This window comes from Drosophila albomicans, chromosome 2L, assembly GCF_009650485.2.
Source record: "Drosophila albomicans strain 15112-1751.03 chromosome 2L, ASM965048v2, whole genome shotgun sequence".
Taxonomy (NCBI): Eukaryota; Metazoa; Arthropoda; class Insecta; order Diptera; family Drosophilidae; genus Drosophila; species Drosophila albomicans.
In genome coordinates this window covers 23,860,185-23,875,093 of record NC_047628.2, presented here as the reverse complement: position 1 = coordinate 23,875,093, position 14,909 = coordinate 23,860,185, and the positions used below count along the sequence as shown (strand labels likewise).

Genomic DNA, 14,909 nt, shown 5'->3' with positions numbered 1-14,909 from the left:
TATACACATTTTCAATCTATAATATGCTTTCAATTCTATGTATTATGCTGCAATAGATTCTTTGGTAGAGTATACTTTAGTTGAGTGTATTATCTTTGAGAACTTGTAGTTTGTATTTTGTTGCTAGCACTTTCGCTGTGCGTTCTTTCTTTGCTCTTTCTCTCTCTCTCTCTCTCTTTCTCTCGCTCTTAATCCACTGTCCAACTGTCTTTGGGCCTCTGTTACTGTTGCGTCTGTCAGTCAAAATGTCATTATTGTTGTTGCAAGCTGTTGCAAGTTGTTGCCGCTGTTGCCGTTGCTTTTCCTGCTGTTGTTGCTGTTGCTGTTGATGTTGAAGCCACTGTTGGTTTTCTTGTACAAGCTCGTGTTATTTGAACAAAAACTGTGTACACACACATGGGGGAGGAGATTTCAATGGGCTCAAGCAGCCCGTGCATGTGTTTGCGGTGAAGGGTGCTGCAACGAGTGGGTGGCAAGGAGAGGAGGGGAGCGGGGGGCGAGGCAAGGTCCTGACACTCTTGTTTGCTAAACAATGCAATGTATGTCAAGGCAAAATATGTTCATTCAACTCAAAACAACGAGAGCATCAATAATGCAACACAATTCTACAGTTTTTCTTTGCGTACCCAGTGTAAATTAATGTGCGAGTGTGTGTGCGAGTGTGTGTGTGTGTATATGGAGGTCTTACACTGTTTGTTGATTACATAAATGCAATTGCAATGCACTTGCGTTGAATTGAAATCGAAATTGAAATTGCGTATGCCAAACAAATTCTTTGGCACTGCCAAACGATGGGGCTGCCAACTCGTTCAGTTTTCTGAAATTTATAACCTTCAAAGCAATTCGTAGAAAATTTATGTGTTTTCAGTAATAAGGAATAATGTACTTTCATCATTCATTATACACAGTTTTAGTAAAGTTCAAGAATAACTATATTATTATTAAGTCATTTTAAATGATTTTTATACCCGCTACCCATAGGGTAGAAGGGTATTGAAACTTTGTGCCGAGAGGAAATGTATGTAACAGGTAGAAGGAGGCATCTCCGACCCTATAAAGTATATATATTCTTGATCAGCGTCAACAGCCGAGACGATATAGCCATGTCCGTCTGTGTGTCTGTCCGTCTGTCCGTATGAACACCTAGATCTCAGAGACTATAAGAGATAGAGCTATAATTTTCGACAGCATTTGTTATGTTTGCACGCAGATCAAGTTTGTTTCAAATTTTTGCCACGCCCACTTCCGCCCCCGCAAATCAAAAAAATCGAATAACAAGTGTAAAGCTAGAGCTACGAATTTTGGTATATACAATAATTACTGTAGTAGTTATGATTCCTGAAAATTTGGCTGCGATCAGATAAAAATTGTGGAAGTTATTAAAGAAATACTTTTGTATGGGCAAAAACGCCTACTTACTAGGGGTCTGAGTCGCTTTGGCCGACAATCTGGAACATTGTGCCGTTTATGGTATATTTTGAATGGTGTACTATATCGATATACCAAACATACCATTTGGTATATTTTTAGTATTTTTTAGTATTTTCGGTATATTTTGAAAATGATACCGCAATATTTTGCCTTTATTAAAAATGGGTAGCGGGTATCTCACAGTCGAGCACACTCGACTGTAACTTTCTTACTTGTTTTAAATTGTTCTATAAATTATAGGTAATAATCAATTAAGTAATTTTTAGTGATTTTTTTTTGTTGTCCTATAAATTTGAATTTATAATACTAAAGAAATGTATTAAAAAACTTCAAATCAAATTTAATTTTATAAGCATCCATTATGAATTAGTTAATCAGAGAGTTTCCTGATTTTGGCCATAGTTAGTGTGATAAATTTGTCTATGTCAACTACAAAATAATTCTGGGAAACTTATGAGATATCTCTATCCATTATTTCCTTAATTTTTTATTGAATTATTTTATTTTTGCCTATGGCTACCGATTTTTTTTAGTTGCTGTCTTCAGTCACTTGACTTTGCACTAGGTTAAGAAATTTTTGTCAAATTAATAAGCTGATTTAAATCCAATTTCATCTTTTATTTCACATTTTAGCTCAGCTTGCTTTAATGAACTTTTCCAAATGTTTGGCTTAATTTCTTGTTAAATTTTATTTAACTGTAAGTGACTCTTACTAAAAAAACTTTGTTCGCTGCTCCTGCATTTATTTTTGTCTGGCATTACCAAATTTAAATGTCTAAAAAAATCACTAGAGGATTTCCATATTTTTAATTACTTTGTGCTTATATTTCGTACGCTTAAGTGAAAAACAAACGCACAAAAAATGCAATTGAAGTTTTGCTGCTTTTCAATGCAGACACCGTGCAAAGTAAAAATAAAAAACAAAAATGCAAACTGCATAAGAAGAGCCATTAAAAAAAGGCAGACAAGCAAATTAAAACTCCAAGCAAGAGACGAATCTGAAAGAAGGGAATACCCCTAAGAATAACAAGATGCGGAACAACAAAGCAGTCGGGGAATATAAAGAATCGTTACGGACTGTATAAAAGTTATAAACTTTGTTTAAAAAACAATTACAAGGCTGCAAAGTAACAACAACAGCAAGCGTAAAGGAAAAGCATAAAGAAAATATTAAAAATATAAAGTTTACAGTCAATAAAAGGCAGCAAAGGCAATGCAAGAAAACTCTTTGTGACAAAAGGAAAAATAATAATAAACATGGTTTGGAAAAGCCAATGAGACGGAGAGGGAAAGGAAGGGAGAGGCGTGTGTGTGTGTGTGTGTGTGTGTGTGTGTGTGTGTGTGGGAGGTAACATAGGCACTAAACGGCCACTTAAACGTTAACTTGATTTAGCACCTCGTAACGAACATGGCTAAGAAAGAACAACACAACAAGAGGGAGAACAAGAGAAATAGGATGGAGGAGCAGGACTCAGGACTCAAAGGGGGCTGCACTGAAGGCGCAACGCTATAAAAACAGATCAACAGAAAGAGAGAGAATGCAATAAAAAGCGAATATTTATACCAAAACGGAAATGAAAGAAATGAATCTGATAGCTCCTAAAAGCCAACAATGCCATAAAGTAATCCATATGGAGACAGAGAAAGATATAAAGGGAGAGAGAGAGAGAGAAGGAAAGATGCAATGGATTTGATAATTGCCAAAACATAAAGCATTGTGAAAACGCATTGTGATTGTTCTATGAGTTATATCATTTTTGATTGTCTGTTAAAATTTTTTGTAATCTCGATATCCTTAAGGTGTTTTATAATACTGATTACATAGAATATTTCAAGACGAGTCAATATATTCTATAAAGACATTCAACATATTTAAATAAATATAAATTCCATCAATCACTTACGCATAAAAACACCATGTATTTCGGATTGATTTACTCAACAATATTTATCAAATACTTGGAAATTTCTTTTGTATTTATGAAGTGATTAATATTTCGCAATGACTAATTACACTAATCTGAAGTTTGATGAGTTATGTGCCCCTTAAAGTTTATCGCTTAACTCAAGGCAAATGCAACAGAAAGCGATTAACTAGAAGAAGCAGCTACCCAAATAAAAACTAGATAAAAGGGAAGGTGCACGCAGTGTGGGAAATTCATGGCAATGGCCTGACATGCCGTAAGGGCATCTAAATTGTGGCAGGAAAGGGGCGTAGAGGGCGGCTACAAAAGAAATAATGTCCTGCGGCCGTGTTGGGAAATGAAAACTTCTTTGTAATGCAGGCAGCGCATGGTGAAAGTCTCTTTCTCTCTTTGCAACTCTTTTATACACTTTGTTTGGCGGTCTTATTATCATCAAGTTCTGTCATATAATGTTCAACTCTTTGATGAGCAGAAAGATCTCAAAATATATTTCAAAGTATTAAAGTTGAATCTAAGTTGAAGAATTAAAATGAAATGAAATTTGTGTGCACTGAATTATAAAATTTCTTTGGATTGAAATGGGAAATTTCATTTATTTTTCATTATTTTAAAGTATTAAGTATTTTTATATAAAATTTAATTTCTTTTATTCTTTGTGTAAACACACATTTATTTTTTCTCATATCACATTTATGAAAATTGTCTTTCAGCATTTTTTCTTAGTAATCAATCATTACACATTTATTTTTATTATATTACTTGCAGTTTATCAAAGGCAAGATTTATTTATATATTGCCAAGGTAATATTATCTGTCTACCAGCTTAACACATGCTCTGATTCTTATAGATTATTGTATAGAATACCCTCCTAACTCTTTTCGCACTTTCTAAAATTCGATCTATTGAAAGAAATGTACCCATTCAGTTGAGTGTATTTCATTTTCGTAAGAATCCAAAAGTTGCTGTTTCATCTACTTTTTTTTTGCGAATTGGATTGAAGGGGTTCGAGTTGGAGGGTCGACGAAAGTTACGCGAAACGCTCGCAGCTGATGATGAGTGGCGCGTCAGTCAAAAGAGGAGCCTGGGCATCAGCTTCAGACTCAGCTTGGTGGCAGCTTTAGGGACAAGTCCTGAAAGCAGTCGGCGCGTGGAACATAAAACTATATGTGAGAAAGAGAGTTTAACGTACATGAAAGTAAACGCAAAAAGTGTGCCTTCTTTTTTCTTCCGAGTTGTTTTCTGCTTCGTGTTTTTTTTTGTGCTTGCTGGCAAATTTATCGCTGGGCATAGAGGAAAACCGCAAAGGCAAAAGGCAAGGAATTCATCATCATTGCTCATCATCACATAGCTGTGGATGTGGAAGTGGATGGAGAAGTAGATGTGGCAAGCTGTCAGTGGGCGTGGCTCACATCAGCAGGCACATCGGTTCCCAGCGGTGTGATCCGCTGTTTGTTTGATGTGCCCCACAGCCAAGAGAAGACACACAGAGAAAGAAAGCCAGGAGAGATGGGGAGAAAGATGGCAAACAAACTTTCGAACGACCGCAGTCAAAATATGTCCTTTATTATATTTCCTTTACTTGGTTTTCGTTTTTTTTTTTCTGCTCTTTTTGTCTGTAGCAAAGTTAATCCTTGGGCATCAATTTCCCGAAATAATTTGAGCAACATCAAAACTTTTAATACGACCAATGATAATGGGACGCGTTCCGAGTTTGTCCAGCCAAAGAAAAAAAAACAACAAACTTTTTTTATTGCCCTCGCACCGTAATTTCTTTGTCATGAGTTATGGGGTTCAAGCAGCGTTTGTGACGACCTTTGACCCCCCTCAACCACACCTTTGCATTGCCTCCTGCTGCTCATCGTCTGTCCCTGCGGTCAGTTCTGGTCATTATGTTGTTTATTGAGTGCCACACCTGAGCTGAACGCCGCGGGTGTCCTTGCAACCAACCAGAAAAGGACTCACAACAGTTGTATGACAATAAGGGGAGGACGCGGGGATCAAACTAGCGCCCTTCTTCTTCTTGATGCATTGTGAAGCAAATTGGCGGCAGACAAAGGCTCGGCATGCTATCGCTATTCGGCCATCGCCTCTTTATATGGCAATTTCTGCCACTTTTCTCAGCTTTACCTCTGCTCTACACTCAACGGCATAATGGGGAAATTGTGAATGAGAGTGAACAATGCTTTTCACAGAGAGAGAGAGAGAACTGCTTGCAGACAAAGGCGCGTCGATGAGCAAGAAAATATGCGAATATTAACATTTAATTGCTTCAATTATGAGTCAACTCTTTAAGCGCATTTTATTTGCCCAATTTATGTTGGCTTTACTACCAGTGAAATTCAATAGAATGCATTCGAATGTTATTAAAGTGCAAAGGCCAAAACTACTTAAATTTTTAAGAAAAACAATCTATAAATTTCACTTAATTAAAACGAGTAATAATAGTTGAAAATATACAAAAATAGAAAATTCATTTCATCAATTTAGCATTTGACTCTAATTGAAAAATATCTTTTGTAATCTACCTTCTTCTGTAATTACCTTTTTCAATAATTCCGTAGTTCAATTTATTAAAAATATGTAGAAAATTGTGCAATACAATGTAAGCCATTCAAAAAGACAAAATTCATTTGACTAATTAGTAATTTAATATAAAATGCTTTGCAAATGAAAAAATGTTGTTTACAGTCGTATCTTGTTTATTTATTATTAAGCTATATTAAGTAAAATTCACAAAAAATGAAAACAGAAATGAAAATGTATTTTATAAAATATTTGCCTTTTGTTGGTTAATATTGTAACATATCTTTTTCAATGTTCTATTTATGGAATATGTTAAAATGTCAATAAATGCCATTCCAAAAAGAGAAAATGTATTTCATCAATGAGCCTTTTAATTAATTGGCTTGCAATTGAAAAGTATCCATTACACAGAATTTTTTTCAATTATTATTTGCTAAAATGTCACACGCTTTTTTAAATTTTCAACTTACATAATGGAAATATATCTACTCATTTAATAAAAAATTCAATTCAATTGCAAAATAAATATTCCAAATTTTATTTGTGCTTTAACATATACAAATAATTGTCAAAGTTTAAGGACTTCGACGCTTTATACGTCAAACAAGCTGCAGAGCTGCCAACTTGTTGCAAAAGTTATACAGGACTTATATTTCCTCAACTAATCATTTAATTAAATGCTATTTAATATATATTCCAATCTTTATTTCTTCAAATAATATTTAAACATAATTGTCAAAATAGCTGCAGAGCTGCCAACTTGTTGCAACATAGTTTTTTTTAAGGTACACAGAAAAGAAGAAAATATATTATTGAATTAAATATTGAAATTTAATTGCAAAATATATATTCCAAACTCTATTTCTTTATATAATAAATAAACATATTTGTCAAAATAAATAAGTTCAAGGACTGACTTTTAATACGCCTCACAAGCTGCAGAGCTGCCAACTTGTTGCAACAGTGTTTTCAGGTGCACAGAATAAAAGAAAATATATTATTTATTTCAAAATTGCAATTCAATTGCAAAATATATATTCCACACATTATTTCATCATATAATAAATAAACATAATTGTCAAAATAAATGATAAATACACCGCGAAGTTCAAGGTCTAACTCTTTATATGCCACACAAACTGCAGAGCTGCCAACTTGTTGCAACATTGTCGTCAAATAGCACGTTGCAAACATTACCCAAAAATTCGCAAATAAGCCGAATTGCAATTTTGGCCGTGCAAGCCGTAAAATGTAATTGATGTTCGTGTAAGCGGCCAAAAAGTACGCGAGCATTTCAAAGGTGCTGCCAACTTGCAGTTGTTGTGCAGTTCGATAAATGCAGAAACAGAAACAGATGGAGAAACAGTAATAATCGCATTTGATGCGCTGTTCAATGTCGTCGCCGTAAAATGCAAAAAAGGTAAAAGTCAGTGGAGCAAACAGAGAGCGAACGCAAACAACGCAACGTTGTGGCAGCAACGTTCGGCAATTAGGCCAGCGCACAAGGACAATGCCACACTGGCAGTGAGTGTTGCAAGGTAACAGGATGTGGCAGCATCAGTTGATGACACCACCGTGTGCACGAAATTATGCAACAAAAGTAGGAGAAGGTTGCTGCTGCTGCTGCTGTTGCTGCTGCTTTTTTGCCAATTAAACGCATTTGCTAAAAAACAAATTTGCCCCGTTGCAATGGCAATAATGTCAAAATGGCACAACGACGCCAATGATGAGGCAGACAACAATAAGCGCCCAGGCAGGATAACAACAACAGCAACTTCAGCAGCAGCAGCAGCCCGGAGGCAACAGCTGGTGGCAGGCTGAACTTGCAGCACGTTTGACTACTGCGATTGTTCAACGTCGAAACAAGTTTATCAACGTGTGAAAATTGCACAAACAACAACAGCGACAACAACAACAACAAGCAATAGCAAGAACAACAACAGCAATCAAGTAACCCGCCTCTGCGTTATGAGGGCTGCATATTCAAATGCAAATCACGTCATCAATATGCAGCTGCAACCATGCTGCAACCTGCCATCCACCCACCCACATAAAGCTGCCACAAAACTTCCAATTCATCCCGATCCGAACCGAACCGAACCGAAAAAGGCAAGCCCCACAAAACTCTCAAGTACATATTGGTCTCCGTTTCATATCGAACGTTGCGTTTTGACAAAATTATCCCATAGACAAAGTTAAATTTTGTGGCCTGGAAACTTTCTCATGAACAGATAGATCCCTTCCCTTCCCTTCCCCATAGAGATGCCTAGATACCTACCTCTATAAAATAGAATTCTGTCGAATAGCAGAACCATCAGGAGGGGGGAAGGTGGTAAATGAGGGAGAACAAGTCCTTGGATGCTGGGCAACATTTTTGTTGCCGAAACTTACACGTGTCAGTTGCCTTGTCATTATGAACTTCTAATGATGGACAGTAAAAACTTGCAGGTTTTTAATTATAATGCATCGGTGCAGCGCACAGTATTTCTAAGAATTCCACGAGGGTTGCTCGAAAGCTTTCATTTAGCTTTCAAAATATAATTTTTTGAAGTGTGATGTAATTAGTTAAATTCAGAATTTTATTGATGTATTTAAAGTATATAAAGCAATTGCAATTAATTTAGCTTAAAAGAGACTCACTACATAAAGGACATACATATATTGAACTATTGACAACTATTGAACAATAAAATAAAATATCTAAAAAAATTTAAAAAATATGAATTTCAATCATATTTTATGTAATCAATAAATCAACAAAATTATTGTAATATAAATTAAATACTCTTCATATGTAGTAAAGCTTATGTTCTATTTTAAAATAACAAAATAATTGTTTATGACATAGTAATTATTAAATTTTATTGTATACAACAAATACGATAAATCAGGGAACTGATTTAATGCATATTAAAAAGGAATAATTTGAGTGGACAAATTATAGTACAAGCAAGTGTATTATTAATAATTGATTCAATTGACTTAGACCAAATAATTTTGTTCAAAATATGGAATTATTTTTCAAATATAAAACATTGTATTTAAACATAAAAACATAGAAAAGTGATTTTATTATAAAATTGTTGAATTTAAATGTGGAAATGTTAAAATTAAATGAGTTTAATATACAATAACTATTTCAACTATTAAAAAAATGATGTAAAAATCTTTGATCATTTTGATTGTTGCTGAGGAATAGCACATCGATTGGCCCTTTTTTTGAAAACTCGATGTGGCTTAAAGCCTAACCAAGTGCTCGACACTCTTTTTTGTTGAGTGACCCTCTTTGGCCTCTTGGTCACCTCAATTAAGTTGAGGCCTTGTGTTTGTATTTTGTCAAAGGCAGCAGATGATGACGACACTTTCGGCTGCCTGGCATCGATATAAAGTTGCCTTTTTCTCCGTATTCTTTTTTTTTGGTAGTGCCCAACTATGTATCTACATCCGCAAACTCATCATTGAGACCACGCCCCCGCCTCCGCCTCCGCTCAACTCTTGCACTCTGCCAGCTTGTCATGCTGTCTGGCAACTGGCAGGAGGAAAAAATAAGTCACTCACTTAAAAGTTCAGCGGCTGCAACGTTGCAAAAGTTTGCTCACGGTCCATGTCCTTGTGCAGATGAAACTGCATGTCCTGGCTACTGGTGGACCTTCGAGCTGGTCAGTTAGTTTCAATTTTAGTTTTTAGCTTTCGAGTTTGGGTGCCTCCTTTGCCACAAAATGCTGCCTTTTTTTTTGCTGCCCTTCTATTTTATTTGGACAAACTGTACGCTGATTACATGTGACAACTTAATGAGTTTGCGGCCAAACATGGCTTGTTAAGCAAATAAATTAATTAGCGCTCTAATTGAGTTTTTTTTCCTTACCCCTCTCCTCCTATTTTCCCTGCCTTTTGCTGGGGGCGGTAATTGATGAGCACTCAAGCTGGCGGCTGGCGGGTGCTTTAAATAATTCCAAAGAATTTAACTATAATTCACATTTCAAACGAATGCAAACGTCGGAAAACAGAGTTCAGAATTCACAATTTCACAATTCATTTCAATTTGTTCGTTTGGTCGTCAGCTAATGGGAATCGAAATGAATTTTAAATTTCGAAAGCTGAATAAATAAAACGTATTTCACAACAGAATGCAATCGAGCAGTATTTTAATTTAAAACATTATTCGAAGATTATTATTTAAAGCTGTCTCTTTACTGTCATGTGAGAAAGCCGGATTTATTTAATACCCAAGCAATGCACAAAGTAAAATGCCTGTTGTAAGTCACTTGAAATGAATATACATCAAATATATTTCTTACTCATTTCATTTATTCATTTCTGTATGTTCTCAAACTTAAACTCAACCGTCTACATTAGCCAAATCGCTAATAACACGTTTATAAATTTCGATTCCTTTCAGGTAAACATTTGCATTAATGAACTCATTGTGATCGTGCAACAAGACGGGATGATGATGCAATGGAGAGAATCCATAGGCCGGAATTCCCACTCTACGCAAATAGCGACTGTCTGTGCCGCCATTGAAAATCTGCGGTTCAATTGTTAGACCTCTGCAAACATAAAAAGTTGTTTTCATTTGATTGTAATTCACAAAAATTGAGCAATGTCAACTTACAAGTCCGTTGTGGCCTTCTTGAAAGCTGCCCAGAAGGGATTAGTAGAACAACAAATGCTCGAGGGTTTCACAAATGGATGTTTCTGATCAAATTCTATTTCAATACCGCCGCCAGCCTCTGCGCACCACTTTTGAAACTAAGGTAACAATGTATTTTCATTAAATTATCATTTAAATGATTCACGGGGACTTACTTGATCCTCTTGCTTTTCCAAATCAACATCGATTGCGAGCCTTGTATCGAAGCCAGCTGTTAACATTGGTGGTATTACATTGCTCTGCACACCGCCGCCAAGTCGAGTTAAATTCACCGTCGTTACATCGCCAATTCTCAGATTTTTGTCGCTCCTCAAGCGATCCACTTGTGACTGACGTAATGCCATCATTTTGTTTATTATATATTGAATCTTTTCGCCCGCTGTGTTACCCAACAACAGCGAACCATGACCAGCTTGTCCCGAGGCCTTAAAAGTCATTCCTATTTCCAATTGAAATGATTAATAATTTCATATAAATTTGCGTTCAATTTGTACTTACGCCACACTGTGCGTTCGCCATAGTAAACTGGAATTGCTTCGCCGGTGGAAGCCATGCCCTCATCAAGTCCACAACCCACATTCAGTTTGCGAAAGTCTTCGGTATCAATAAATGGTCGCATGCCACGGCGACCTCCCATTTCCTCATCTAAATATTGAATACAATTTTAGCAAGAAATCACATGGTTTCAATGGGAATCAGCTTGAATTAATTATAAATGTGTTATAAATAACATTAATCGTATATGGGCATGTTTCTGAAAATGTCAAGAGCCACTGGAATAATATATTTAATTTGTTTTTAAGATGCCTGTATTTATACACTTGTTACAATTTTATTTCTCTCCATATGAGGGAAATACGCATTAAAATCAAAAGAAAGCTACAGTCGAGTATGCTCGACTATGGGATACATACATTTTAATTTATATAATAGCATTATTATGATTATTAGTATTAAAATATTATATATCGAAAAATTTACGTTCAATAAATTGAAAAATAAACGAAAAAAATATAGGTTGTATTCTACTAAACTTAAATTAGACCATAGGTAATAAAATATACCGATTACTACCCGACAGGTCATTAAATATACCAAATGTGTGTACTGTAAAAAGTGAAAAAATATATTAAAAGATATACGGGGTATACATACAATCTACTACATTTGAGATATAACATACCAAAGATTAAAAACCAGATACATCCGGATTTATTAATAACTTTTAAATTTTGCATAAAAACAATATTTCTGAGCATTTAGCTAACATCACTTTCCCAATACCTAGAATCCATTTAATCATTAATTATGATTAATAAGTTTCGCCTTGTGTCAAAACAAAATATTACTTTTTTGTCACTCTACATTCGACATCACAAACATGCCGACAAAACGTACACTTATTAATAACGATTAAGTTAATTGTCATTTAAAAAGCTTTAGATATCTTTATGATATCTGAAAGCTTCACTCATTTAAGTTATCACCTACCTGGCACAAAGCAGATGTGGATGGTGCGCTTGAATCTCAATCCGTTGCATTTCAATGCCCTTATAGCCGCCATATACCAAGCGCCCACACATTTCATATCCTGCGCACCGCGAGCGTAAATGTTGCCACACACATCCATATCGGCGCTAAATGGGGCACGCGTCCAGTTCTCTGGGAAAACGGGGACCACATCCATATGTGAGTTGAGGAAGATCGAAGGCAGCTCCGGCTGATCACCCTCCCAGGTGATGATCACTATGGGATTTTTGCCATCGAAGGGATGGAAGATAGAGACGGGCAACTGCAACTCCTCGGCCTGACGTTTTATAAACTCCACAGCGGGCGCTAAAGAGCAAAGAAATGGGAATATTATTATGAAAATATTATAATATTGATAGTTCACCATAGTCAGGATCTGGATGCACTGTCGGTATCCGCAGATAATCGCGTAGATATTGAATCTCTTCATTTGCACTCCACTCTTCGTAGCTCATTTTTGACGATCTGAAATGCTCAACAGCTGAAACAACACTGTTGACGATCTGTTGCTGCTTGCGACTGTCGTCGCACAGTTTGTGTTTTGTCTCTGGTTATCAAAACCAAACAGCTGAGTTTGAGTAGCTTATAAGCTACTTATGTATTTTACTTACTGATTCAAGCGATTGCGATTAATGCAATTTGTGGCGGATACAAACAATTTACTTTAATTTAGACGTTGCTCTCGCTCTCTGGTTTTCATCAAAGATTCGTTACTTAATACTCGACCCTCTGGTTAAGCTTTGTACACAAATCTGCGAACCAGTCTGAAAACTCTTACATCGCGATGTATCGTTAAACTAGTTTCTCGAGTTTCAAAAAATTTCGTAAGAAAAACAAGAAAAAAAAAAATAGAAAAAATTTTAAAACCACATTTTGTAAAATAATGTTCAACTTGTTGACTGCTCGTCACCTGACAACTAAGCCCATGATAATTTATAATCGGTTTTTGTTTTGTTGATTTTCGTCAAGCTGTGGTTGCTGATAGCTTATCTGAGAACTCGCCGCGTTGTTCATGTTGATGTTAGACCAAATGCAACACGATAAGACTGTTCTCATTACGATCCAGAGTAATGACATCAAATTAACACGCACTATCTCTTTGTTAAAGTGCCGCTGATCGACTCTCTAATACTCTGTACTTTATAGACTTTATCTTATATTATTCTATTATTCTGTGATTCTATTATTCTTTTTTTCTTTTTTTTCTATTATTATATTAGTCTATTATTCTATTATTCTATTCTTTCATTATTATATTATTGCAATATTTCATTATTATATTATTCTATTATTTTATTATTCTTTATTCTATTATTCTATTATTATATTATTATATTATTCTAATATTCTAATGTTCTATTACTCTGTTACTCTATAATTGTATTATTCTGTTATTCCATTATAATAATATTCTATTATTCTATTATGTTATTATTCTGTTATTCTATAATTTTATTATTCCATTATTCTATTTTTCTATTATTCTATTATTCTATTTCTACCATTCTATTCTGTTATTCTAGTATACTATTGTACTATTATTCTATTAATATAATAACGAACTATCCTGAACATTTCGTAAAGATTGTATCTTAAAAAATTCCAAATAAAACAATATTAAGAAAATACCTTGATTATTACAAAGTTGTCTCCACAGAGCATCTTTTAGTAGAATACTTAACTTACATGTCTCCAAGACTCGCTAATCTTATTTAGTTTATGCATACAAAGTTGAGCTGTTTTTAATGTAATACAATTTTTGTCTGATTAATTGTAGATAAAATATAATTTCATGTGTGAGCAGAAAAGAATGCTACAAATGTGCATAAAAGGCTGCTTCAAATTAAATGCAGTTCTAGGCCAAAAACTAGACACACGTCATTTGCATCAAATATTATAATTAATGTACCCCCAAAAACGGAAGTGTATGAAAAGTAATTTGCAGCCAAATCGCTTTAGCGGCAGTTCGTTGAACTGATTTACGAGATGCAAAGGGTTGGGCAAAAGGGAAAAGTTTTCAGCCAGTGCCAAGAGCAGAAAATTTATGTAGAGTTGCTGCAGTTGATGTTGTTGTAGTTGTTGTTGTAGTGGTTGTTGTGCCTGTGCACATCATTAAGCGATAATTATTTGGAGGGGCAGCGAAATAAATGCAGAAAAATATTGCCATTTGAAGAATGGAAATAAATTTCAGATTTTAACAAAATGGAAAACTTTAAGTTTTGATAAGACGCACAAAAGTTTGTACCTTTATAATTAACATGCTGATACCTTATAAACATCGTGCAGGGATTCTTTTCAATCAGGTCCAACACATTATTAGCATTTCGTAGTCAATGAAAAGCGGATAGAAGCCGCTTAAGTCTCACATGTCGCAACAAAAGGTCAAAGGCTCGGTTTTTTTTTTGTTGGTCCATTTCGATTGAACTTTCGTTTTAATACTTTGCAAATTAATTCTCTCTGGCCGATTCGGACAACATCTTAAATGCAGTGGACAACACACAAAGCCAGACAAATGTGAAACGAATCTGAAGCCAGAGGACTGACCTAAGGTATCCCACCGCAGAAGCAGAAGCAGAAGCAGAAGAAGTTGTAGTCAAGCAATTGACTTGAGGGCAACATTGACAACAAAACTGAGGAATACTGACAAAGCGACAAAGCGAGCGACCGTCTATTTATTTGACAATTTGCAAAAGGCAAGCCAAAAAGCGACTTAGAGGCAAATAAATATCTTATTTCACAAAAAATTCTAAATAAAATGAAATCATTTTCTAAAGAAAAAGGCCAGGCAAACGTTCGTTCGTTCGTTCTCGAGCCGAAAAGTAACAAAATCCCATAAACACGACAT

General features: G+C 35.2%; 1 protein-coding gene and 1 long non-coding RNA gene across 3 annotated transcripts in view; one reads left to right on the top strand and one right to left on the bottom strand.

The window, feature by feature from the left end:
* LOC127565277 (uncharacterized) overlaps nt 1-14,909 on the top strand; it is a 95,394-nt gene that overhangs the window by 54,654 nt on the left and 25,831 nt on the right. The gene's annotated exons all lie outside the window — the stretch shown is intronic.
* LOC117565555 (aminoacylase-1-like) lies at nt 10,167-12,925 on the bottom strand. The gene is made up of 7 exons (XM_034244722.2): nt 12,676-12,925; nt 12,429-12,529; nt 12,026-12,370; nt 11,033-11,179; nt 10,690-10,973; nt 10,496-10,632; nt 10,167-10,430 (listed from the first exon to the last, which is right to left on the bottom strand). Exons 2-7 carry the CDS (start codon nt 12,517-12,519, stop codon nt 10,220-10,222), a joined length of 1,215 nt encoding a protein of 404 aa, XP_034100613.1. The 5' UTR covers nt 12,520-12,529; nt 12,676-12,925; the 3' UTR covers nt 10,167-10,219.

Coding starts and splice junctions, on each gene's coding strand:
- LOC117565555 (XM_034244722.2), bottom strand. CDS start 12,519: ATGAGCTACGAAGAGTGGAGTGCAAATGAAGAGATTCAATATCTACGC. Junction 12,371..12,428: donor GCATCCAGATCCTGACTATG/GTGAACTATCAA, acceptor TTTGCTCTTTAG/CGCCCGCTGTGGAGTTTATA. Junction 10,633..10,689: donor TGGAAAAGCAAGAGGATCAA/GTAAGTCCCCGT, acceptor TTGTTACCTTAG/TTTCAAAAGTGGTGCGCAGA.